Genomic DNA, 27,847 nt, shown 5'->3' on the forward strand with positions numbered 1-27,847 from the left:
TTAATACTTGCTGAAATTCTTTCATATTTAATAATAAAAGCACTTAAGGCTCTGAATTTGTCTCTGTAGCTTTGGCCTCAATCCATGACATTTTTATATGTCATTTTCAAATAATCTTTAATTTTTAATACTCTGTATTCTGAGTTTGATTTCCACCTTGACCCACAGTTATTTAGGATACTTTTTTTAAAAAAACTTGGAAGTGTTGGGATATTTACTTTTGTACCTACTCCTCTATTTTTTAAATATAGACCATACAGCTTATACTTTATTATATATATTGAGATTTTATACTTTGGGCCATCGATCATACTTTGTAATTATTGTTTGGATGCTATCTAAAATGGTACGAAGTTTAACACAAATCTAATAAATACCCTTATTACATCCTTCATTTCCTTATATTTTGGTCTCTTTGAGCTGTGAAAACAAGAAACACGATATTTCACGTATCAATTTTACATATGACTCTCAGTCCATGTTTAATTTGCTATAATGGCTAATTCGTTTTGCTGTCTATATTTCAGTTATAATATTTTCTCCATAAATACGTTATATATTTATTGTAAACTTTAATTATGAACATAGAGTTAAGTCGCTCAATGTAATATTTAAAATTTTTCCCTTTAAATATATTTTTCTTTGCCTGTTTTGTTTTGTTTTTTCCTTTTTACCTTTGAGACACCAGTTTGATTTTGGTTTTTGAACAAGTTTGAGAATCTTTGCCCTTTTATCAAATCATTTAGCTCATTTATGTTTAGTTATATAACCTACAATGCTAAAATTTTGCATTATGCTTTATGATTCTGTAATTGTGTCTTTAATTATCTGTCTTTGTGTACATGGTCTATATTTTGTATGCTTTTTTTCTCTAGTGATGTGAAAATTATACGTTCTATTTTTAACTCTAGTTAGTGGTTACCAGACACTCTATAAATATACTTGAAACTATATTTTCTTAGTATTATTATCTAGAAAAATGTAGTAGCTCTTGACTCCTCCCTCTATAAGATCAGGGAATTTACATGTCTTAACTTTCATCTTCTTTCTCCTACCTCATTTTTCTGACTTTTAAAAATAATTTAATATTACTGTATTAATAGATAATTTTATGTCATATTTTTTCTTTCAAGAATTACTTTTGACATTTGCCTTCAGTTTTGTAGTAATATATCCTTTATTAAATTCCATGTTTTAATATATTTCACCAGTCTTTTTTTTTTTTTTTTTTTTTTTTTTTTTTTTTTTTTGCTGTACGCGGGCCTCTCGCTGTTGTAGCCTCTCCCGTTGTGGAGCACAGGCTCCGGATGCGCAGGCTCAGCGGCCGTGGCTCACGGGCCCAGCCGCTCCGCGGCATGGGGGATCTTCCCAGACTGGGGCATGAACCCGTGTCCCCTGCATCGGCAGGCGGACTCTCAACCACTGTGCCACCAGGGAAACCCCTTCACTAGTATTTTTAAACAAAATTTGCTCGTATTTTAATTTTTAAAAGTTTAAAAAGATCTTGAAGGAAGATGATTTTGTTTCCAAGTAATTTTTAAATGAAGTAAATGCATAAATGCTTAGGTACCTAGAGAAAAAAAATATTTCTATTGATTTCACAGATGATCAACAGTGTAGCTATGTGTAGAATTCTTGGAATAAATGTGTCCTTTCAAAACTCAGTTGATATAGCTCTTTCCTAGATAAGTCTGCGGCTAACCTGATCTTGTACATTTTTTTTTTTCCTAACAGCATTGTGTTAGGTCACGTTTTTCCTTTACTATTTTAAATTCAAATGTTCATCTAGTACAGGTCTAGGTGTTGGCTGCATTCACTCGGTGAACCATCTTCATCCTCATCCTCAGTTCATTCTTCAGCTCAGGCAGGTTGTATTCATTTGTTTCCTTGCTTGCTTGCTCATTTTTACCTGTTTGAATTTTGTTTACAACTTTCATTTGTGAACACTTGCTATTTATCAATTTGACCTCTGTTGTCTTTCCTCAACCAGCATTCTCATTAAGAAAAAAAAAAAAAAAGGAAAGAAAGAAAGGGAAAGGAAGGAAGGCAATCGCTACCCATTTCTCTATGTAGTTGTTCAGGTGATTTTCTTATTTTTAATTCCACATTTTTTTGTGTGTGTATGTGTGATTTTCAGTTCTATACCTTATTGATTTTTTTATTGTGATAGGAACACTTAATATGAGATCTACCCATTTAACACATTTTTCAGTGTACAATGCAGTATTTTTAATTACTGCTTCGTAACAGATAAAAATCTGGCCATTACAAGTTTAGTTACCTTTTAACTCTTTTTTAAAAACACCTTTATTGAGCTATCATTAACATCATGCAATTCACCCATTTAAAGTGTACAAGTCAATGATTTCTACTATAATCGCAGATACGTACAGCCATCACCACAGTAGATTTTAGAACATTTTCATTGGCTCAAAAAGAAACTCCATGTCCTTTAGCTATCCCCACTACCCCTCTGTCTCCTTCCCCCCAGCCCTAAGCAACATTAATCTACTATCTTTATAGATTTGCCTCTTCTGGACATTTTAGATAAGTGGAATCATATAATATGTAGTCTTTTGTGAGTGGCTTCTTTTACTTAGCATAATGTTTGGAAGGTTCATCCATGTTGGAGCATGTATTAGTACTCCGTACCTTTTTATGGCCTAATGATCATGCATGGATATAACACGTTTTGTTTGTGCATTCATTAGGTGATGGACATTTGGATTATTTCTACCTTTTAGCTATTATGAATAATGCTGCTATAAACATCCATGTACAAGTTTTCATATGGACATAATTTTCATTTCTCTTGGGTATATACATAGGGGCAGAATTACTGGGTTTTATGGTAACTTGTTTAACCATATGAGGAACTGCCAAACTGTTTCCCTAAGTGGCTGTATCATTTTATATTCCCACCAGCATTGTGTTAGGGTTCTAATTTCTCCACATCTTCACCAACTCTTGTTATGATCTTTCTTTTTTATTTTGGCCATCCTAGTGGCTGTGAAGAGGTATCTTATTGAGGTTTTGATTTGTATTTCCCTGATGACTAGTGATGTTAAGCATCTTTTCATTTGTTTGTTTAACATTTGTATGTCTTTTTCAGAGAAATGTTTATTCAAGTATTCTGTCCATTTTTAAATTTGAGTCACTTTTCTTTATGTTCTTGTATTGCAAGATTTTTTAATATATATTTGGATACTAGACCCTTATGGGATATACGGTTTGCAAATATTTTCTCTCACTGTGTAGGGTTTCTTTTCACTTTCTGGATAGTATACTTTGTGCACAAACAATTCTCAATTTTGATGAAGTTTAATTTACATATATTTTTTCTTTCATTGCCTATGCTTTGGGTGTCATATTTAAGAATCAGTTTTCAAATCAAAGTTCATAATTATTTACCTTTATGTTTTCTTCTAAGTTTTCTTCTAAGTTTTATAGTTTAACCTTTTATATTTAGGTCTTTGATCCATTTGGAATTAATTTTTGCATATGGTGTGAGGTAGGGGTCCAAATTTATTCTTCTGAATGTGGATACCCAGCTGTGGTAGCAACATTTGTTTAAGAGACTATATTCTTTCTCTGTAGAATGGTCTTGGCACCTTTGTTGAAAATCAGTTGATACACAGTGTATGAGTTTATTTCTGGACTCTCAATTTGATTCCAATGGTCCATGTCTATCCTTATGGCAATAACATACTCTCTTGATTATAGTAGCTTTGTGGTATATTTTAAAGTCAGGAAGTGTGAGTCCTCCAACTTTGTTTTTCCTTTTCAGGATGGTTTGGTTATTTGGGGGGTGCTTGCAATTTCACATGAATTTTAAAATCAGTTTTTCCATTTCTGTAAAAATGGTCTTTGGGGTTTTGATAGCAACTGCATTGAATCTGTAGATTGTTTGGGGGAGAATTGCCATCTTAAGAATGCTAAGTCTTCCAGTCCATGAAGTTGAGATATCTTTTCATTTATTTAGATTTTCTTTAATTTATTTCAACAATATTTTGTAGTTTCCAGTGTACCAATCTTGAACCTCCTAAATTTATTCCTAAATATTCTATTCTTTGTGAAACTATTATAATGAGAATTGTTTTAATTTAATTGTCTTAATTTCATTCTTATATTGTTCATTGCAAGTACATAGATACACAAATGATTTTTGTGTATTGTTTCTTGTATCCTGCAACCTTGCTGAACTCATTTGTTACCTATAATATCATTTTAGTGTTCTTTAGAATTTTCTATTTACAAGATCATGTCTTCTGTGGATAGAGATAGTTTTACATCTTCCTTTTTGATATGGATAACTTTATTTTTTTCTAGCCCTGGCTAAGACCTCTAGTGCTATGTTGAATAGAAGCAGTGAGAGTTGGCTTCCTGGTCTTGTTCCTGATCTAAAAAGAAAGCATCCAGCCTTTCACCAATAAGTCTGATGTTAGCTGTGGGTTTTTAATATATGCCCGTTATCAGGTTGAGGAAATTCCCTTTCACTACTAGTTTGTTGAGTGTGTTTATCATGAAAAAACGTTGGATTCTTTTTAACCATTTTTTTATTACATTCATTTTAATTTCAATATCTTACATTTACAAATAATTGAATAAGTTGTATGAAGTCAGCTTTCTTACCATCTGATCTTTTACTTGTTATAGATACACTCTCTCTCCCTCTCTCTCTCTCTCTCTCTCTCTCTCTCTCTCTCTCTCTATATATATATATATATATACTGTTTTATTTATTTATTTATTTTTGCGTACGCGGGCCTCTCACTGTTGTGGCCTCTCCCGTTGTGGAGCACAGGCTCCGGACGCGCAGGCTCAGCGGCCATGGCTCACGGGCCCAGCCGCTCCGCGGCATGTGGGATCTTCCCGGACCGGGGCACAAACCCGTGTCCCCTGCATCGGCAGGCGGACTCTCAACCATTGTGCCACCAGGGAAGCCCGATACTCTATATTTTTTTTTAAATTGATTTTGATTCTAAAACAAATGCTTCCTAAATTTTTTTTACGTCTTCCAGTAACTATTTAACCAACCAAAAGAATGCTTTTCCTTTATATCTTGAATGCTGTCGCTCCCTTTTTAAAAATATTTATATTGGCTCTTTCTTTCTCTCTGTACATCGGAGCAAGGAGAGGTCTGTTTTTCAGTGTACGAGGTCGTGAATGTTCTGCCGTCCACATTTCACGCCGGTGGACTCCTCCCTGGGTGTTGATCTAGAAGGGTAACTATAGCACAAAGGCCTTTGTCACAGTTCTGTGTCCAGCACTCCTTCATTTAATGTGCTGCAGAGCTGGGGCCGGGGGGTGATCTTCTGCTTCTGATGATGGGCTGTTGGACTATAGGGAAGGGGATTTACCTCTGAAGACTTTGGGAAATGTTTTCACATGTGCCCTGAACCAGCCTCCACGAGAGTTCACCTGTGGTGGCCAGTCCTGTGGAGGCTGTCACAGTCCAGGATGCAGTCCCCCTTGACCCTCACTGGGCCTTTGCTCAGTCTAAATGGGGTCTTGTCATGGAGGCAGCCTGAGAAGTGCAGATTCAAGGGTAAAATGAATGGCCTTGGTTTGCACCACCCCCCTCTGCCTGCCACCACCAACCCACCAAAAAAAGCCAGAAAAGATTTTTTAAAAGGGAAGATTGGGAATGGGTTGACCTCTCCTCAACAAAGGCCTGAGTCTCTGATATCAGGCCAGAAAGTATTTCTCAGTGCTTCCTGTGCACGAAGCACTTTTCTAAGTGCCTCGCACATATTGGCTATATAGTCCTTATAACCACTCTATTATATTTTACAGATCATGACACTGAGGCACAAAAATGAGAAATAACTTTCCAAAGTCACGCAGCTACTAAGTGGTGAGGTCAGCGTTAAACTCCAGCCTGCCTCTCACCCCTTCACCGCGCCAGCAACATTTCCTCCCTTACTTGTTTTTCTTCAGCTTCTCTGCCCCAGGGCATATCTGAGCTCTGTTAGATGATACATTCTCCTGAGGGTCTGACTGGTTCTGACTCACACTCCTAGTTTCCTTTGCTATTGAAATTTTGTATCACTTTGGGTATTTTTGTGAATACTTCAGTGAGGAAAGTGATTCCAGCCTGGCTAGCAGCTATCATCTTAACTCGGAAGTCCTCATGGAATTCGTTGCATATAAACTTGATCTTAATGACAGTGCTTATTTTATGGATGAGAAAATCAAAGCCCAGAATGATTAGGCAACTTCCCCCAAGACATAGGACTCGTGATGGCCAAGCGGGAGAGAACTCATCCTTACCCCACTAGATTTTTGCCCCGTGAACTGTCCAAAAAACTGCTGAAGTTAAAATGCAGCTGTCTTGCCTAACCTGCTCCCAAAGGTCCATCCATCCTCAAAAGCCACAGGCAAACTTTGGCTTGATATTATTTAGCCTGTTTGACTTCTTCTTACACTGGAAAATGGAAAACAGACCCTTAACTGACATTTTTCTCAAATTAGGCTGTGTGACAAATGTCTTTTTGAGCTCTTTTATTTGACATGCTATTAATTTTTTAAAGCTCCCATTGTCTTGTTCCTGACAGACCTGTTATGTTTCAGATGTGAGACAAATGTACACGTGTAGAGGGAACTTCTTTAATAAGCTGTATTCACCTCAGACCACTGAGGTTACGTAAGAGCAAAAACACCAGGGGACCCACCTTGTCATAAATTGATCTGGCATATTTAATTGACAGGGACTTCTGGTTTAGCCTGTTACAAAGCATGTGATAAAATTGTTGAACGTGTGGCCTTAATGACGCTCTTGGCATCTCGTTCCAACCGAGAGAGAAGTTCTGCCGTTGTTGGAAGAGGCAGCTTCCTGGCACGTGGGTTACAGGAGCTCAGGGGCCATCCTGCCTGGGTCGGGCTGCATTTTCTTACACACACCCAAGGTCCCTGAGCAAGCAGGAGAGGAAGCCATATTTACATCCCAGTTAGCACCGGTTATGATAAACACCAACCATGTTGACGTTAGCCCTGCAATAAAAATCCCCTGAATCAGTTTTTAAAAGTCAGGCTCTCCTGGCAGAACCAAGTAGGAGAGAAAAGAATTGAATAATTGGAGGCTGCTGTCTTTTCACTTCCCACATAAAATTATTTGAAGAGACAGGCCAGAACTTTAAACAGGAGATATCAAGGAAAGTTGTCATTTGAATGTCGGTTGTCATGACTTTAGGAAGTTTGCTTAAAGGAACCCCCCGCCCCGTTCTCTTCCCAGACATACTTCAATGACAACATCCTCACCCTGATACGGACCCTGGTGACCGGAGGAGCCACGCCGGAGCTGGAGGCTCTGATCGCCGAGGAGAATGCACTGCGCGGGGGCTACAGCACCCCCCAGACGCTGGCCAATAGGGACCGCTGCCGCGTGGCCCAGTTAGCACTGCTGGACGGGCCCTTTGCGGACCTGGGGGTGAGTTCAGGGGGCAGAGGGCACCTGAGCTGGCTGTTTGGGAATGGCGGGATCCAAATGTGTCAGACAGTGACAGGCTAGGTCTCTGCCTTTGCTACTTTCTACAGGAAAAGAACTGTAAGAGGTGATGCTTATGGCTTACTGTGTAGCAGGCACTGGGCTTTACATGTATTCATTCATTTTAATCCCCATGGTGACCCTTTGACGTAGGTTCTCTTATCAGACGCTTTAAGGAAACTGGGGCTCAGAGAGACTGAGGACTGGCCCTATAAGGAATTTGCACTAGGGATCCTGGCTTCAGAGCCTGTGGGCTTACTGACTCCCCTCAGGTACCTTCTGCCACAGATGGGAGGCATTGGGGGGGGGGAGCGGGTTCCAAATGCAGCCACGGCTGGGAGCCTTTTCTACAGGTCTTAGCATGACTCAGGGCTACTTAACCCCAACTGCACATTAATAGGTCTGCCAGAGTGCCTGAACCAGGCTGGTGTGTGCAACCCAGAGGGAGACATCAGTCGCTTCAGCGGCAGCGGGGGCATGGGGGAGAGTGAATGGGTCCAGCCTCAGAGTTAGGTGACCTCGGTCTGGAATTAGAGACATTAAAGAATCCACATGAGATGCTGTTGGTTCGGCCAGCGGGTCTACGTGCACATAATAAGCTATGGTGTTCTGAAAACCACCGGTGCTGGGGTCATGCCCAGAATCCTGGGGGCTGAGTACAGCCATCAGTGGTTTTTAAAAGCCCCTCGTGGGCTATTAATTCTGAGGCTGGACCCAGTCACCCTCCCCCATGCCCCTGCTGCTGCAGAGGGACCCATGCCTCCCTTTGGGTTCCACGCACCAGCCTGGTTCAAGCACTCTGGCAGAAGTAAGCAGTCTTGAACCTTATTCCCAGCCCAACTCCATGGATGCATTCAGGGACTGGAGCCCAGTCTTGGGAGCCAGTAAACCCATTGTACAAACAATAGTGCCACCCAGAAAGTCCAAATAGTGGAAAAGGAGCCAAGGAAAGGGTCACTTTTTCCATTTCTTCTGAAACCCTGATGCCAACTTGCACTATATTTTAGTTTGGTTATGGGCAGGGATCTATGCTAGACTGGGCTTTTTTAAAAGGCCACCTCCATAGCTAGTGGCTCTTTTTATCATCATTTACTCATTGATACACTTTAAAAGAATAAAGACTTTAAATAATGATAAGATCTGGCTCCTTTTGTGTTCTCTAATGTGATGCCCATCTGAAAACTTCGGTAACAGGAAGGACAGATGCAGTCACTTTATTCCCAGTGAAGTCAGCCGTTGGTGCCCTTCCTATAATAATATCTACCTGAAGCCAACTGGCTGCAGGAAGCCAGCATTTCTGAGTGAATGAGTTTGCTTTCACATTCCGCATCAGGCCCCAGACCCTTGGAAGGTGACTGTGAACTGATTAGAACTGTGAATCCCAGTTATTCAGCCTGCAGACCTCCAGCTCCTGGGGAAACACATTCCCTTCCACCCTTGCCATCTCTGAGGTCTGTAAATTGTGCTTTTCACACAGTCCTTCTCTGAAAGAGTCTGTCACCATAGTACCTGGTGGGGTCTTTTCTCCTGGCAGTGATTTTCATTATCACTCGAGCAGTTTTGACAACACGGTCAGATCACAGTGATTACAGCTGAGCTGGGGCTAAACATCATCACCATTTTGCAAAGCTGGTTTCTTCTCCTCAGCTGAACAGACATCTGAGACCTTCAAGCTTACACCATCACTTAAAATAAGGAGAGGCCCCATCTCCTTGAAGCTCTCATCGCTGCAGATGGAAAACTAGAGAGAACCAGAGGAAAACCCATTATTATCTGATTCCCCAAAATCACCGGTATTGAGGTGTAGGCTATAAACCACACTAACCTCTTCAGCTACGGTTCCTCGGTACAGACCCTCCGACTCAGGAGACACCGAAATGAGCTTTCATTAAAAAGCCCTTTTCTCCCCGGGACCTCTCCTTTCAGGCAAATAAAAATGCTTTTTCTCTCTGTTCTTTCGTTGACTCCCAGGATGGTGGTTGTTATGGTGATCTGTTCTGCAAAGCTCTGAAAACATATAATATGCTTTGTTTTGGAATTTATCGGCTGAGAGATGCTCACCTCAGCACCCCCAGCCAGTGCACGAAGAGGTGAGTATGTTTCCACTCCCACCCGCAAGGCAGAGACATAAATGCCCTCTCCTGTCCCCCACAATGAGGGCAAAGGTCTACATACACGCTCTCAACGTGCAGATTACTCTGCCCACATTAAATCCGTCACTGAGTTTGTTGGTTGTGGGAAGCCTTTTTCTTTAATTACTAATAGCAGATATAAAGACATTGTGGGAAAAATTCAAGTTTTATGGGCTAGTTCCATCCATCACCTAATTACAGAAGTCTGAAGGCAAGCATGTCCTCCAGACTCCTGCTACTGGGATAATTCTGTTGGTACCTAATATAGAAATATTTCATATTGCTACTGTTTAAGGTAAATGGTTCCTTTGCCGTGTCTTAGACACCTATAGATATATAATTTTTTTTATTGAAGTATAGTTGATTTGCAATGTTGTGTTAGCTTCAGGTGTACAGCAGAGTGATTCAGTAATACGTGTGTGTGTGTGTGTGTGTGTGTGTATGTTCTTTTTCATAGATACCTATCTTTTTACTTAACGTATTTTTCAATTGACTTACTTTTATATAAGTATTTTAAAGAAAACTATATATTATTGCCTGAAGCAGAAAAAAATAACATTTCATATATGCTAGCTATATTTTTCTAATATGCATTAAAGTACATTCATAGCAGCCTAAAATTAAAAGTACATCCTAGAATTGTCAAAATCAGTGTGTTCATGTAATATACCCCAGGAAACAATGCCATAGAGATGAGTGTCTCTCAGACCTGCTTGCATAGTAGAATCACTGCAGGTACTTTTTAAAAGTAGTCTGATGACTCTGACTTAACTGGTATGAAATGAAAATATGTAGTTTTAATGCCCAGAGATTACAGTTGAGCTGGAGTTGAGCATAATTGCTGTGCACCAGCGGGTTCTCAAAGTTAGATGAACATGAGAATCATCTGTAAAGCTTGTTAAAACACAAATTGCTGGACCCCACGCTCAGAGTGTCTGACTCAGTAGGTCTTGGGTGGGGGTGCTTAAGAATTTGCATTTGAACAGCAAGGACCTACTGTATAGCGCAGGGAACTATATTCAGTACCTTGTAATAACCTGTAATGGAAAAGAATCTGAAAAAGAACATTATATATATATATATATAGAGAGAGAGAGAGAGAGAGAGAGAGAGAGAGAGCGAGCTGAATCACTTTGCTGTACACCTGAAACTAACACAACATTGTAAGTCAGCTATACTTCAATTAAAAAAAAGAATTTGCATTTTTAGGAAGTTCCCAGATGATGCTGATATGTCTGGCCTGAGGACCTCAATTTTGAAATCCCCTGCTAGAAATGAAACAAAGTGATTTTTAGTTATGTCTGGTGTTAACCGGGGAAAAACATGATCAAATTGAGGAGAACAGTTAAAGCCTGAGGGACACATAGGTAGGGAGGTGTTTTATATTCTTCCATTAAGTGACATCCTCTACCAAGGTTGATTTTTAAAAGCTAAAGAGGGAGGGAGGACTAAGATTTTGCTAGATCATGGTAAACAAAGATCCTGTGACATATGTCTGAGATTGTGAGAACATTCTAGAATGAGAGATGCAGTGCAGTCCTGGAGACCTCCTGCATGCCCTCGGGCCACTCAGGAGCAGAAGGGAACTTGACATTGTATTGAAAGGGGTACGTAGACCACAGGAAGTACCGTTTGGTTCTCCCATGACTGGCGCTAATTCAGCATCTCCGCCAGGGCTCATGGCTGACTTCCTCTGTTGAGCTAAACAGAGGAAGAGTTTGTTCCACTTGGAAGATACTGTTTAAGGCCTTGGACCAGCTGGAAGTCCACCTCCCAGATCCTCGGGTAGACCTGGTTTGGTTCAGAGGTGAAATCTCCACCGAGTTACCCTCATTCTATGACCTCTTTGCTCTCCGCGTCCAGGTATGTCATCACCAACCCCCCGTACGAGTTTGAGCTCGTGCCGACGGACCTGATCTTCTGCTTAATGCAGTTTGACCACAACGCCGGCCAGTCCCGGGCCAGCCTCTCCCATTCCTCCCACTCGTCCCAGTCCTCCAGCAAGAAGAGCTCCTCCGTTCACTCCATCCCATCCACAGCAAACCGACAGAACCGGCCCAAGTCCCGGGAGTCCCGAGACAAACAGAAGTACGTGCAGGAAGAGCGGCTCTGATATGTGTATCCACTGCCTCCGTGTGTGAAACTGTATCTGCCACTCGTTTACCCAGTGGGTGTTTCCAACAGTAACTTTCCCCGTTTTCCCCTGTAGTCCCCCCCTTTTCTTTACACATATTTGCATATGTATGATAGTGTGCATGTGGTTGTCATTTTTATTCCACCACCATAAAACCCTTGAGCACAACAGCAAATAAGCAGACGGACCAAAAGTTATTTATGATTCTAGGGGAAAAATAACCCTAAGGCGTGCTCCAGACATAAATAGCTCACTGCAGGAATGAGTTCACAGATAAGAAGGGAGCGCTTGTGATCCACGTCAGTTATGCAAAGCAAGTTTAGTTAATGTAGAAGAACAGTTTATTCTGATGTATAAGGATTATCAGGGTGCTTTGGGTTTTCTTTTTGTTGTTGTTGTTTTTCTTTCTTTCTCTTGTTTTTTTTTTTTTTTATATATACACACAATAATATATACACACGTTTATTTGAAACAAGCAACCAAAACATATTGGTTGTTTCCACTCTCTGGGCCGAAATATCGCGAAGTATTTGAAAGGCTTTTGCCATTTGTGTAGATGATGAAGCACCTGCTTGTTAGAACATTGGAGTTTTGTTGTTGTTTTTTTTTTTTGTTTTTTTTTTGTTTTTTTTTTTGCGGTACGCGGGCCTCTCACTGTTGTGGCCCCTCCCGTTTCGGAGCACAGGCTCCGGACGCGCAGGCTCAGCGGCCATGGCTCACGGGCCCAGCCGCTCCGCGGCATCTTCCCGGACCGGGGCACGAATCCGTGTACTCTGCATGGGCAGGCGGACTCTCAACCACTGCGCCACCAGGGAAGCCCGGAGATTTTTTTAGTTACTCACCAAGGCCTTTTGTCCCAGAGCTAGCTTCCTTTGGGAGTTCATATGAACATTTCTTCCCTTACTGTGGAGGAAAGAATAGTTCCCTTCGTGGAAGTATCAAATGCTAGTCATTTAATTTAAGTGAAAAGAGGTTTGATTGCATATTAAATTGTTACTCTGTCTCCTTATGCTGCCATATGAATAGCTGTTTTTTCCTCTCACTTTTGACATTTGGGATGAAAAGCCATATGTATCATAAATATCAGATGTAAGTCATTAAAAACTGCCTTCCTGGGACTTTTACATCTTTTAAAAGGTGAATTACTTACCTTATGTACAGAATAAATAATGCTCAGGAAAGAGCAAGTATTTTTCCACGCATTCTCAGGGGACCTTTTTACTCCCCTTTGTTTGATTAGTTAGGGCCCCAGTGCCAGCGAGGAGCAAGGGCTGGGGCCGCGGTAGAGAGAGGAAGATAAACCCAGCGGCAGATCATGTTTTTCTAGGAGCCGACACGCTAAATAAATCAGAATGTAGGAGGATCAAGCCACAGTTGACTCAACAAAGACAAAAGCCAGCTACTACCTTCAGCTGTTGGCACAGCTGCACGATGCTGGCTGTCCCAAAGCAGAAAGCTGGTGGGAAAAATTTCTCATCGTCAACTTCTTTAACGTAGCCAATCCACTTAGGCAGGTGAATGACATTAATAGAGAATGACCCCCTTGTCATTACCAGATGGGAGAGAAGAAAAAGAGTGCGACAGTGAGCCAAACGCATTTTGGTATAATTATTTTTTCTTTCATTTTCTTTCTTTTTTTAACGTTAGTAAGCAAGAGGGAAAAGGTAGAAAAATAACCCTTTTTTCAATATACAGTTGTCAGATATTTGATGTATGCAAATCGTGCTTTAGGCAGTACAGTAGTTCTTACAAATCGGCCAACTCCACCATGACCAAATTCTTGTATGGATGGACTAGCCCTGGGCTGCTAGATACGTATTTGAAATGTTTACTTGAAAACAAATTCCATCAAACAGCGTAGGGTGGAGGGGAGGAGAAAAATGTCACAGCTGTAACCATCTCTAAAAAGGTGTTTTTATGGTGAATGTTTTGGGTTTAGATTTTGGATCCCCTGTCCCCCCCCAAGCATGATAGTTTTGGAGATTTGCTTGCTGTGTGAATTGACAAGCACTTTTACTGACAAAATGGTGAGGCTCAGTCAGAACGTCCGTCCCCACACCCAAGACAGAGCAGTGCAGTGTTGCCATCAGTATTGGGTGGGGAATCATTGTATACATGTATATTAAAAAGCCCTATGAGTGGAAAACTTTTTTCAAATTATTTTTGTCCCTATATATATTGATTTATATATTACATATAACTATCTTTTTATATATAACTATATATATACACATATATACAGATATATGTGTGTGTGTGTATATATATATATATATATATATATGTATACACACACACACACACACACACACACACATATCCCCTAGTTTTGGATCATGAAGAGCTCTTCATGCGTTTTTTGCAAAGGAGGTTATAAAGTTATGCCCTCAGAACATTTATAACTATAAGAATGTGCCAGTTAAAGTGCTCAACAGGAAATATGACAGTTTAAAAGCATTGTAAAACTCACATAGCTTACTTCTCTCTCTAAAGTGCAACAAGGATGAATAGAATGGGCCAAGGTATGACAATTAATGGTTCTGCATGACCTAGCCACTGCTGGGGGTTTTCTTCTATAACGTTGTCCTTGTGAAAACTTTTGTGAAATTAAAAAAAAAAAAGGAGTTACAAATTTTATTCTGTTATTGGTTTGTTTATTTTTATTTCTATTGTTCTGTTTGTGGTTTTATTTATTTATTTTGCTTTTTTTTTCCCTCCCCATCCCCCCGCCTCTTCCCTTCCTTCTTCTCCACCTTCCTCCACTTTCTAAATTGCTCAGCGCAATGAGGCTGTCCTGCTGCTACCGCTAGACCCCTTAGAGTTTGTTTTGGTGTTCCTGGGTTTGGGGTTGGGTGATCTGGGGGAAACTTCTCTCCATCTGGCTTGCCTTTCAATCTGCACGTGGCCTCCCTGCCCACCTTGGTACCTTGCTCCAAGTCCAAAAGCATTTTCCCATCAAGAAACCCAGCTTCCTCCACTTCCCCCCATTATCACCACTCCAACCCAGTCCCCCATCAGTCTGTCCACATTTCTGTGTTTATCTTGGCAAGACCGACTAAATCAAGTGATGATGCCAGGTGATAAGCTTTTCTGGAAAACATTTGCAGCTATTCCACTTGGCAAACTTGCTTCTTGGTCAATCGTTTACCCTCCTTTCAATTTAAACCAGGAGGGTTATTAATGGTAAAGAGCATTGGTCTCCTTGCAGTTGGATCAGTATGACCCCCAAATTAAAACTGTCCGGCTGGATATATCAACTCAATAGCCCACACCCAGTCATCTGGGGGTTGATGATTCAGTCTCTATATTACCTGGATCTCTTCTCCCACCTGCCTTTCAGACATTTGTGAAATCCCAACCAGAGATTGGGCAGATAGAGAGAAGTAAATCCAAAATGTGTTTTTTATACAATCTGTTAGCAGCTCTGATGAGAGGACCTTGTGACGGGAATGGAGTGGGAACAGACTGTGACTTGTGATGAAATTTTGGGATTTTCCCTGGACTCAGGCGTACAGTTGAGAGTTGATTGTACTTGGCTAATGATATATTCAGTGATGAAAAAGGTATCATTATTACTTGTATTTTTTATGAGCCCAAACTACTATATTGTTCTTTCCTCAGTTGAATGAAGAATCTCTTCCATGGGTTTTCATGTGACCCCAAACTTCTCATCCTTCTTTCAGGTTCTCTTAGGAAGGAGGCATACAAGGTTTTCGTATGACGTCTCTCCTCTTCCCCCTTTCCACCCAAAAAATAAGCAAGTAGGTCAGGGTGGAAAGCGAAAGCGTTTTTGAAGAGAAAGGATGTGCACTTAAAGAGAACAATAGCTAGAAACTCAATTATCTGCACCATTCTAAAAGAGAAGCAGTTTGTAAGCCATTCAGTTCAGTTTGTTTTAGGCTTTGAAAGGGGTGAAGCTTAAGTAAGTGGATAGACCAGGAGGCCCAGTGAAACCCTCTCAGCCTCAACACTCAGGTGATCATGAAATCAACATCCCTAATATCTGCTACCCAGGGTCCTTCCTGAAGCCAGTTCAAACGGATAAAGAGAAACTTGGACCCTTACAGTTAGATTTCTACCATTATTGGGAGAGGTTTCAAATTCTATTATGAATATTACAGGTTATGACCCAGAACCTTACTCTCAATAGGTGCTCAATAAATATTTTTGAAATAAATTGACCTTAAAAATTCTTATACCTTTAATCATTTGATAAGTTATCTTCACCTCCTTGGCTTTTCTTAGCCAATTTCAAGGAATGCCTGTAGATGGTTCACAACGCTGTCATGTTGTTGGCACTTTCTCAAGCTGAGTACACAGCTTCTGAGAAAGGGGAACACCCCCCGTAAGTTCACTGAGTGGAGAGACTGACTCTGCCTCCCGCCAGCAACCTCAAGGTCCCAGATGACCAGAGGAACCTTTTGACGGGCTCTTCTTCAGCATGGGAAAAGCCGAAAGGTGTCTGCATCCCAATAGAGACAATTAAATCAACCCGCCAGGTTCCTATAGCAACAGGCTCCTGAAGGAGAAAGAAGAGAGTGCAGAAACTTCAGGGCCTCCGGAAATCAAGACAGGGTAAAAAAAATCAATGTCTCAATCAGCTTCTTTCAGCCCACCCCTGCTTTGTCATAAGGTGATGAAGTAGCTGTGGGCACCTGTCACTAACTTGGTAGACTATCTCCCACCAGGAGATCGTACATCCACCACCTAGGGAGGTGAGAGGGATCACCCCCTACCGCCTGGAAGGGAGGAGTGAAAAGTCCACCCTTAGGGTGTCAGCTGGATCAAGCCACAGAAGAGGGCCAGGAGGGAGCAGTCGTTCGGCCTAGGGAATGGCAGCATCAGCCTTACAGTTAAAAGGGGCAAAGAGAGTCATACTGGACAATCGCAAAGGAGCGAGACAGTTTTCATAAGTAAAAACTGCTCTGGTTCCGGTGCAATTTTCATTTCTGTGCAGTAACCATACTTTGCCCATGGAGAGGAAAGGAGGCAGTGTGTGTGGGTGGGGTCCTCTGGCACCTTGGGGTCTGCTAGGCAGGGGGCGGGGGAAGGCCAGACTAGCTCTCAGAAGTGTGAGATGTGAAACCACACAGCGTTACCTTTGAATGCTTGAGCTCCTTGTTAGCTCTTACTGTTCTCCACTGTTATCTCTATCCAAATGGAATCTTTCCCTTTCAAGCCCTTTCTCTCTGAACTTCAGCTTGTGGTACAGCGAGAAAATGCCCAATTATTCCAAGTACCTTTGCTGTATCATCATCTCCCTTTTCATGCTCTCTTCTCTGAAGAGTAGTTAAGTGAAAAGGCCAAATCCCACAGCAGTGACAACCCACAGAGCCAGCAAAGAGACTCTGTTGTCACAGTGCAGCCTGTTGCTCTGCTTCCGGGTCCCCAGGCAGTTATGTCAGCCCAGGTCTCAAGCCCTTCCCTGCCGTAGCCTGCTCCCTTGGGATTCCTCATGGCTGGACAAAGTCCTGACCCTTATTCTAGACCCTTGAATGTCAGTGATGAAAGTAGCAATGGAAGACGCAGATGGCTTGCAGGTAGGGTAGGGCCCCTGTCAAGTTGAAAGCCAATATTTCAGACGCAAGTACCACTGAAGGGTGTCACTCCTGCCTCTCCTCCCCTTCCCAAGGAAGGCTACCCAACCGAATCCTTCTCCATCTTCTCTGCTGCCAAAATCCCCTTTCTTCTGGCCAGCACCCAAGTTTATACACCTCAGTTCTCCACCCTAGTTTATCTGCAATCACACCGAAAGGTATCACCTACCCTTATGTCGTCCTTTAGCACTGAGAGTACTCATATCCATGCTGACCTTATACTAAAAACTAACAAACGCCAAGTGCTTACCATGGGCTAGACACTCTTCCAAGCACTTTATGTATATTAGCACATTCAATTCTCGAGATAACCTTAGATGCAGATGCTGTTAGTATTTCCATTTGAAATATACAGAATCCAAGGGACAGGTTTGTTCAAAGTCACCCAGCCAGGAAGTGCCAGAGAAGTATTTAAAACTAAAGTCCATGAACTTTGTGCTATAATGCCCCCTAATGTTACTAATAATACTGATAGTCTTAACAGTTCACATTGACTTACCATGTATGTGGATAAGTGCTTCATGGACAGTAGCCCCTTTCATCCAAACAACACCCTTAGGAAGGTCCATTAGCCCCATTTTACAGATGAGAAACTGAAGTTAAGATAAATTATGTAACAACCCGCTCGGAGCCACACAACTAGCACATGAGAGAAGCAGATCCCCTTGACCTTAACCTACTGCTCTATGCTATCTCCCTGTTGCAGTGGATGGCTCATGGCATGGCCGGCCTTGATAGGTGACACCTCCCAATGACAGTGTCACATCTCTCGGCAGTTATTCTCTGGGTTTGATCTCGTTCTGCCAGATCACTTGCCACAGACTGTTAAATGCCACTCCTTCCCTGACTTCAGGCAGGTCCCACAGTCTGTTCACAGTGATGCCGTCATGCATCACATCTTCAAGAAGCTTATTAACAAATGGATTTCTTTTTCTTTGGCAGGGAGGAGGCCCTCAAAACCAGATCCATTGCCCTTCTCATCCTAGGGATGAAAACAAAGCCCCCAGAAATCTTTTTGGCTCGTGGGATGAGGCAGGGGGAGGAGACCAGCTCAGGGATTTGGATCGACCCTGGACCGCTTCAGCACTCACGTGAATTCCTTCCCTGACTGCTCTTCCTTAAGGCCAATTTTGTAGGCACCCAGTGGTGCGGCTCCTTTGGAAGGCACAGTTCGATAAACCAAAGTGTCATTGTCATAGCAAAGCTCTCTCCATTGGGGCAGAATGACTGGCAATCGTTAAAGTGTGGTTCCTCTCAAGCCCTTTGGGAGAAACACCTTTGCCCCCAGACATTTTAGTAAAACGCTCAGAGCATTCATCTATCTCCATTTCTTCAGCATCATATCTAACCAAGTCTCCAACAAAACAGCTGTTTACATCTTACGAGGCACCCGAGTTAAAAAGCCTGTTTCTCAGGCATAACGGAAACCTCAGCTCGTCCCCAGGATACACTTTAACGCAACTCCTTTTTGTGTTGACGCTGAATGGCCAAAACACAGGGAGAACTCTGCTTAGATTATATTTATGGCAAGAAATGCAAAAGGAAAGAGAGAAGCTTAAATGGGGAAATAATGCTCTCTTTCTTACAGACAGCAGGAGGAAATTGATATTCTCCCTGCCGTGGAAGGTCAAAATGCCAACTTTGAATTGAACTGTAAAGACTAAATTCTGAACAATTACTCTCTGCAGCAGTTGTAAAAATTTCAGCAAATTGCAGCTGTCTTAGGTCTTTCACCCAGAAGTCCTACTCATTTCCATCAGTAGAGTTCACTCTCCCTTCCAACCTGGCATGTCCAACCTAGCACTAAATCCCTTTGCAAAATCTGGCCACAGAAGGGCGTGGCCAAAATCAAGGGCAGCTCAGGCAAACAGCACAGACACTGGGTTCAGCTCTTCTGAAAATCATCTTTATACATAAACCATTGGAAAAAGTCATAGTTTGAAATTGTTTCAGTGGCCTGGCGATGCTTTTAAAACATGATAATCATCATACTTTACTCCTCTCTGAAAGGTTAGTTTAATCGTAGATCACAAAAAAATTGGTTTCCACAAATGCATAATGGTTCATCTGTGTCACACTTGAACTAAATGCTTTTTTAAATGGAGCTGAAATTATTTTGATGTGTACACAGTCCCGGATTTCTATACAACCTTTTTTAACCAGCCCATCAGGAACCTTGCCTCTACAGCCTCATTAATAATTCAGATGTGCTGATGACTTTAAAAGATCTATGGAATTGAAGCTTAGGGAAAAAAAAAAGCTCTGCTTGACAAAAAGATAAATGAATGTAGAAAGAAGCTGTAGGAGTCTGGCAAGCTGTAGATCATCTCAGAACAGATTGTAACTTTATCATTCTGTCAGGGGGAATAATTTAAAGCACTTAATCAGTTAGCTTCACCGTGAGGATGTAGCATTATGAATTCGTATCGTCCAATCTGTTCAAATCAAAGTGAACTTAATTATAATAGGTGAGAGAGCCAGTGCAGGAAGGAGAGTGATCCAGGAGGCAGGAAGTTTCCTGGGGGGTGTAAACCAAGCTGCCGAACAAAGGTTAGTGAGTGAGCTTTCACCAAGGCTCATCCTGGCTCCAGCTCGGTGTCTACAAGGGGGGCTCAGGGCACTGGACACAGCAAGAGGAAGCATGGTCCAGGAGAGACAAGCAGAGTGGTCATGAGCTGACCATACATACCGGATCTATAAATCGTTAGCCATGCAGGGACACACACACACACACACACACGGTCCTCCATCATGATCAAGCCAGGTGAGCAATTTTGTTAACGTATTCATCCAGGACCACTGACAAGGCAGTCAGGAATTGCTCTGATAGGCAGAAAAGAAGGCCGGAGAGGCCATTGTCTCTATAGCAGTGGGTGTGCTTGAAAGCTTTTTCCCTTTTTCTTTACTTTTCCTAAGCTACTAAAATGAGGCATACGATTCTCAAGTTAGAATGCACTGTTTGCCCCAGTCCCTTTGTGTCTGTACACATGGCTGATTTCCCAGAAAATTCCAGTCGTAGAAAGAGGCGGGGATGAGGGCTGAGTCTTATGAAATAGCACTGAACGGCCAGGAGGATGCTAGGCCATTTTCATCCTCACCCCCGCCTCTGAATGCCCTGACTCAGCATTCTCTTTCAGCCATCTCTGGATTTAGGGTGGAAATGAAATGCCAAGCCTTCGTCAAGCTCCCTTGTCGACAGCTCGGGTGATTATAGTCGGTTAAGATAGTGCCACTAGGAATTCTTTTCATAATTTTATAGCAACATAGAGTTTTCTTTTGTTGAAATTAAAGCCATCTCAAAAGCCTCTGAAAACATTGGTTGCTATTCTGACTTTTCACCCTCATTGACCAGCAAAAATCTGTGGGCTTACTTTAAGATCCCCAAAACTGGCTGCAGAAGAAGCCAAAGAGTGGTATGATTGAGATATACCTTTAAGTATGCTTGTACAAGCAAAGAAGGAGGTCCTGCATAAGATTCTAGATCGCTCAGTCTGTGGAAGGGACAATGTCCCTCAGTTTCCACTCAAATCGATGGATGCAGAAATCTTTCTTTAGGTGCGATGCCCATACCTAATATTTGTTATATTCGCCATCTCCTCACCACCAAAGCTTTTTAGGCCAAGAAAGGAACCCCAGAGAACACTGCCAGAGTTAGTCTCCCAATCCCTCTTTATTCTCTGAAGTCCACCCCTGGTGCCTCCAAGTCCCAATAGCCCATTGGTTCATCACTTGCTACGGGCAGCTGAGGTATGTTTCAGGTTCCGGTGTTCTCCCTACACCGCACTGTCTCTCTTACCAATTACTCACTGTCAGCTTCTCTCGATTACCTTTTTTGCATTTTTCAATGAACTTTCCAAAGTCTTTGCCCTAGGACTAACTAAGCTTCTCATTTCTCCTTCTTGTTCTCTATCCGTTTTGCCCTTTAGCAGAAAAGAAATGGTTTACAGATGAACCGGATAATGCCTATCCCAGAAACATTCAAATCAAGCCCATGAGTACCCACATGGCTAACCAGATCAACCAATATAAATCCACAAGCAGCTTGATTCCACCAATCAGAGAAGTTGAAGATGAATGTTGACTCCCAGGAGACCAGAACTATTTTTTTTAAAGCCTGACAAACTTCATAAATGGTGACGTGACTTTTCTTCCTCTTACATGCTGAATCACTGGTGGAAACGTTAGGATAAGCAAGAATTGCAAGAAAAATAAAGTAGACAGATCTTTCTCTTTGCCTTGAATATTGCTTCCATGTATTTTGGAAAAGAAAATGATTTCATTTATATATGAACATACTAAAATAGTCATGTATAGCCTCTAGCATTTTAAATTATTTTTATTTATTAGAAGGAAAATATATTTTTTCTTTTTTTTCCATTGTCATATATATATTCCCTATATCTAACAATGCAAACTCAAAAGGAATGTGGCCAGACTCCTTATGCATATTTCTCTTCTTTCTCTCTTTTTCTTTGAGGAGAATGATGGTCACCACCACAGTTAATTATAATTAAGGGAAATGGATTATTAAGACAACTTTAAAATGGTCCAATAATGTAAACATGTATTTTAGTAAATTTAAAAAAGAAGACAAAAGAGGGCAGGTGAATTTCCTAGATGGGTATGTATTTTGGCTGTACTGACACCAGCTCTTAATAAATGGAAAGTTACTTATTTTTGAAAGTCATATTTTTGTAGTTTTAGTTTTCATCCTGTATTTCTCACCTTTTGTTCATATATTTAAAGGGAAGACCTTCTTGCAGCTTTTCTACAAATGCCAGATCGGGTTTACCCTGCCAACTAACAATACCAGAGGGTTGTGAGCATGCCTGGGACGTGGAAGTTGAGGACCAGATGCACAGAAGACATTTATTTCTCTGTTTGTTGTCCTAATGGTGGGGACTCCTTCCTACATGCTGTTATGCTTCTCATTTCATATCTCCAAATCAACCAAGCAGTAATTGCAACTTTGGAAAGGTCTGGTGGACTCTCTCCCCATTCCCCAAGTCCAGGGCTTTTAGCCTGAAAGTTTGTAAACACCAATGAATAGTTTTACTTAACGATAGGATATATAACACAGTCATGCTATTCACTGAGTTTTTGTGTAAAAGCCAGAAAAGTTCCATGATCCAGGAGATGACTTTTACCCAGATCTAAATTTTGCAGGCTTTCCTTTAGTTGCTGGGACAAAACACACAAACTTGTTACAGCAACCTAAAAAATAATAACAACAAAAGGACAGCAATGAATGCACTTAATATAGACCGTTAGAAAAAGCCTTTGAAAATTAACCAGCAATGAAATCTAATGTATCAGCCACTTCAAACTGTGGTCAAAAAGATTTTTCTAACCATCAGACACAATTCCGATGTCTCCGAGCTCTGCTGTTGCTTGCACGCTCAGTGTAACGGTGTCCCAGCAATTGTTCCATTCCAAATGATTTTCCACTTCAAAATGATCAGTCTTTGACAGAAACATCAGGATCTCTGGAGCAGCATGGATGTGATAGTGATTTTTATTTTCTTAAAAATGTAAACTGTGGACACTTGAAGGAACCAAACTAACCAGAATATCCCCCAAAGTCCCATGCTATCTATTCCATTAGGCCATGACCCTGTGGTACGTAGGATGTCACAGCAAATCAGATCAGAGCCAAGCAATGAAATCGTCATGAAAACATAGGTCCACTAAGTACTCCAATTACCAACGTAGGCAAAATGAGCTTCCACCTCTGTCCCGTCCCTGCAGAGCCAATGTAGTTGTGTTTCCACCTTGTAGGCGTCGTCCTAAAGTGACTTGTCAGACTGTGGTTACCCTGTCGTCACATTTTTGTAGAATTAGTTCTATAAAGGTATCGTGAATATAACGTATGTCCAACTGGATTGTTTAAAAATTACTTATAATCAATCACTAGTCTACTCAGCAGACTAAACTGACGTCAGCATTCTCTTCAGGCTGATAAACATTTCCTGGTTTCCAACAGAAGTAAAATGGGTTTGTGGGGCGAAACCCTTGCTGAGAGTTGACAACTTTCCTGAAAGCTAGGCCTTCTTCTACATAACGATTTTGTATTGGGTTCACCTTAGTACATTCTTAGTACATCAATCCACGCTCTTCTTTCCTTCATGAACCCTAGTGGGTTCCTGATAACTTGATAACCATTTCTGAATCTGTCTTAACTATTTGGTCTCCTCTGGCAGGCACTGGTGGCCACCACCTAAATGCTCTTCCATTAGAGGAAGTTAGGTCACGGTGTCCCATGCCTGCTGCCCTCTCTTCCCCATCTCTCCAAACCAATGCACATTGGAAACAGAAGTACAAACTCCATGCCCTTTATGGCTAGAGATTTGAATCTAAGCTTTTTTTTTTTTTTTTTAAACCAAAATGGCTAAGATAGTTTCCTGGAGCAAGGGCTCCCCTCCAAAAACCAATTGGCAGGAATCCATTTTCTTCTAAGGTAGAGCAAGGTTGTGCTGTTTTGCCTTTGTAATAATGAATCAATCGTTTGGGGCCAGAAAATGAAATAAGGCATTTTTTTAAGGGAGTATACAAAACAACTGGCTGGTGGCTCCTTTGGCTAAAACTGGTACCCAGTAGACGGAAAGTGAAATGGAAACAGAAACGAGATCGTAAGATCATTGAAGGGCTTGAAGGAATGCCAGAGCTTCCCGATTTGTTTCTATTTGTTGAGCCCTCTGGCCCTGAGGGAATCCTCACCTCACCACGCTCTGACAGACCTATCTTCCTGGCTACGTTCAGCACAGACCAACGATGGCCATCGTTGGTATAGTCCATGTTATAAGGCTCTGAGGTCCCATCCCAGTTTAGGATTCCAGAGAAGCCATTTTCCCAAATCAGTAACTCAAGTGCTTTGGGAATCACACTCACCAACAGGCTATTTTAAAAGCAGAAGCACCTACTGATAAAAGCATCGTCACCATCATCATCTTTCTCATTAAGAAAACTTTGGCTTTCATCTGAGCAATTTTATACTTTAAAATAGCCCCTTGAACCAAGATAAAACACCTTCAATAAAAGTGGTTGTGACTGAGGCATGTTGGAGAACACCCAGAAGCTCTTTCCTTCCAAAGCTTGGGGCATCTTATAATGTACTTTGTATAAAATTTAATTGAGGACTTTAAATAAACAGGGAATTAGAACTGTTTGGTTAGGATTAGAAAGGGAGAAAGTGAGAAGGCATAAGAACATTGGGGATATTTTCATGTTGAAAAGCGAAGAGTCCAAGTTTCCTGCTATGGTTTAATACGAGGGTTCACAAGCTACATCTGCAAATAACTAGCTATCCGCTTCGAAAATGTTCTTTCAACTCTCTGAGTCTCAGTGACCTCATTTGTAAATGAAAGTGATTCATCTAGGTGACTCTAAGGTCCCTTTCAGATCTGAGAGGATGTGCTCTGAGTTAAAAGGGGGGGGAGCATGGGAACAAGGCAAGCCCCTGGAGACAGTCTTGTCCTGTGCTAGAATAGTGGTCCTTCTTGCTGCCCCACCCAAGCAGTCCTCCTGAGGGTAGTGCCTTTTCTGCTCTGGACACACAGCAGCTGTGTTCATTCCTCTGCTTTACATTGGGAGTCTCCTTAGGTTCAAAACGCAAATTTCACAATTCAAACTCACCTGAATCATGTTGATCTGATTTTTCTGTGTGTTCCTGGGGTTTTCTTCTCAATCTCATCCTGGCCTGCCTTTTTTATTGGCTCAAGGCTCAATTTCCATCAATCCCTTCATTTCTAACCCATATCTCCCATCTCCAATATGTAGTTGGAGGCTCACAACCCCCAGATTTCTGCAGTTTTCCTCATTTTTATTTCCGCATGTGGATCTGGGCACTAGGAAGGTACCAGTCTTACTTCTCACTTCATTTCCCATCCTCTGTTTATTTGATTTTTTTCCTTTCATCAGTACAACAACTATTTCTTTGCTACTTACATTCATAAGTCTAATTTTCATCTACCATTTTTCTTTGTCAAAGAGAATCTCAGTTTAGAAAAAAGCAAGGAAGAGAGGTAGAAAGAGAGAAAAAAATTTAAACCAATTGTGACGTGAGTCACCTTACTTATAGACGACTAAACACATCATTCAAATTGGACATGGAATTCCAGTGCAGAATCCGTCCATTTACTATGGGGAGCAGAGGGAAAGTAAGATGAGACTTCAGACAAGGGGCTAGAAAGTAAATTGTCTTAAGGGCCAAGCTAAGAGGTTGAGGCTTGCTCTAGAAACTCATGGAAAGCCACTAGATGTTTTAAACAAAAAGTGACAAACACCAATATCTGTGCATTTTTTAGGTTGTATATTTTGCGAAGTCAGTTCTTCCTGGAAGTCATCAAGAGCAGATATGCAGAGTTGACCATTTTTCTCAGCAGCATGGAGTTCTCAAGGGTGCAAACTCCAAGTCCACAACTCAGCACATGAAGTCCTACCTCCCTCAAATAAATGTTATAGATCCTACTACTTGTAGAAGGTCAAATGGCAGGGTAGGGGCTGGTGTGGGGGCTGCTTTGAGGGCTGGCTGTTGGGGTCATTGGCTGTAGTTCTGGAAGAGGTTCTTTGTGAAAGGAACACTTAATTGGGACCTCAATTGAGGAACCCTGTGGAGCAATAGGAAAGAATGCAGGGCAGCTGAGAACTGTTGTGTTAATTAGTTCAAAGTGGAAGAAGCTGAGTGTGATCTATAAAGGCAGGCTTTTCAGACAAAAGGCAAGGAGAAAGTGGAGCTGCGAGGAGGGCTACGGAAGGTCCTGTGGATTTGGACGTCAGAAGCACAGAGGTATGTACACAGTGGGGTGTATGGCTGGGTTCTCCAAAGGAGGAAGGGTACGTGTGGAAGATTTTTTGAAGGCAGAAAAACATGGGGGCTACAACCATATTTTTTCAAGGGCTAAAAGGAGCAAAATAAGTAGGTACTCCTGGAAAAGGAGACCTAGGGTACTCCAGAATCAGAAAAATGGGAAACCAGAGACGGAAACTTTAAGAGAGAGGTTGGAAATGAAGGTGTTGGAGATGGTGACTCAGAAGTAAAAGGACTCACTTGAAGAGGGCAGGGACTTTGCTCGTTTGTTTTATCTCCAGAGCTTGTCACGAGGCCTGGCTCTGGGTGGGCAGTCAGTTGTTACTTTGGATGCCGTAGGCAATGGAGGTTGGCTAAGACTTCTAGGTCACTGGAGCTCTTCCTGGAGAAGGATCAGAAGAGAGGGATCTTGAGGTGCGCTTTTTCTTTCGCCTCCCTGTTCATGTCATTCCATTGTTCCTCATCTCCACACACTGGCGGCTTTGGTGTCAGCATTCCTAAAACAAATGCAACAATCCCTTTGCTTTATGGCTTTTCTGGGCAGGCAGCATGAGGAGAGAGGGTTTTTGGCTTTGGTGAAAATCCATCTTAATTTCTAGGTAGATTTCAAATTTCAAAAGCTTTCCTTTGGTCTGTTTTTCCCCTCGAGGACTTCTGTGTTTCTTCTCCTCCACCTTGCTATTCAGCAGAACAAGGACAAAAGTGACACCAAAGTGCTCCAGCGTGCCTGCCTTAGGAAGCTTTCCTGGGCCCGCTGTTCAGAATCTTAGATGGAAATGTCCACACGGCACCGTCATACGCCCGCCAGAGCAAACTAGAGCGTCCGTTACATGGGGTTCAGGGTCAGTGTGAGAAAGGCAGCCAGCAGGTAGGGGAGCCCTGCCAACAAAGTTGATGGAGCCCCACTTTCACACTAAACCAAAGCCCCCCTGCCCCAGAGCAGCCTGCTCCCCTCCCTTCCTTCCGCTGAGCACAGCCCGAGACACATTTGACCAGAACTGCAACATTTCAAACATGAACCAAGGTCTGCCTGGAAATCCTAATTAAAAGTGTTCCATTCCCAGGTGACCCAATCACATCCTGCCTAAAACTCCTGGCCCACATCCCACCACCCAGATGCTGAAAAGAAACCTTCCCCCACTTAACACCAAAACCTGCCCTCAATGTTTCTTCAGGGGACAAAGAAAAAAAAAAAAACTATGCTTATATAGAAGTCAGCCTACGAGTTCATTAAGGAAAAGGAGCGTGGCTTATTCATCTGTCGTTCAGACGTTTGATTGTTGGCATTATGGTGGTGGTGGTGATGATGATGATGATAATGGTAATGATGAACTTCTATGACCTAACCGGATTGGAAGAGAGACTAAATGCTGGTGCTCTGAAATGATCTACTCAACTCTGTCATCTGTAACAACCAGTGATAACTCTCTTGTCTTGTAAAAAGGGTTTGTACATAACTTGTACATGGTTTCATTTTGTATTTTTCGCAGATTAAAAATTTATGTATTTGTGTTCTAAAATGGCGAGTGTGCCTTGTGTCTCTGTAGCACCCACACATCTGTGGTGGGGTGGAGTCTCTGAGTTTCCATCGGGTTGCTGTAGCTCTCCCTGAAGGCAAAGTTGTGGACTGATAGGAGGCATGGGAATAACCTTCCATTGCCTTTCCAGCTTCGAGTGTGAACAGAGCCCTGC

General features: G+C 41.9%; 1 protein-coding gene across 10 annotated transcripts in view; it reads left to right on the plus strand.

Moving 5' to 3' along the window:
- KCNMA1 (potassium calcium-activated channel subfamily M alpha 1) overlaps positions 1 to 21,430 on the plus strand; it is a gene marked incomplete at both ends in the record, with an annotated part of 740,839 nt that extends 719,409 nt beyond the window's left edge. For 7 of the 10 annotated variants that reach the window (XM_079900387.1, XM_079900390.1, XM_079900385.1 and 4 more), the window contains 4 exons: positions 7,235 to 7,429; positions 9,458 to 9,576; positions 11,482 to 11,706; positions 21,276 to 21,391. In XM_079900387.1, coding sequence (XP_079756513.1) covers positions 7,235 to 7,429; positions 9,458 to 9,576; positions 11,482 to 11,706; positions 21,276 to 21,300 — 564 coding nt within the window. Of the gene's footprint in view, positions 1 to 7,234; positions 7,430 to 9,457; positions 9,577 to 11,481; positions 14,453 to 21,275 lie in introns of those variants that run through there. The other 3 variants (XM_079900389.1, XM_079900388.1, XM_079900391.1) reach the window with 2 other exon arrangements.
- Between the last annotated feature and the right edge of the window lie 6,417 nt (positions 21,431 to 27,847).

Source organism: Stenella coeruleoalba (assembly GCF_951394435.1).
Source record: "Stenella coeruleoalba genome assembly, chromosome: 16".
Classification (NCBI taxonomy): domain Eukaryota; kingdom Metazoa; phylum Chordata; class Mammalia; order Artiodactyla; family Delphinidae; genus Stenella; species Stenella coeruleoalba.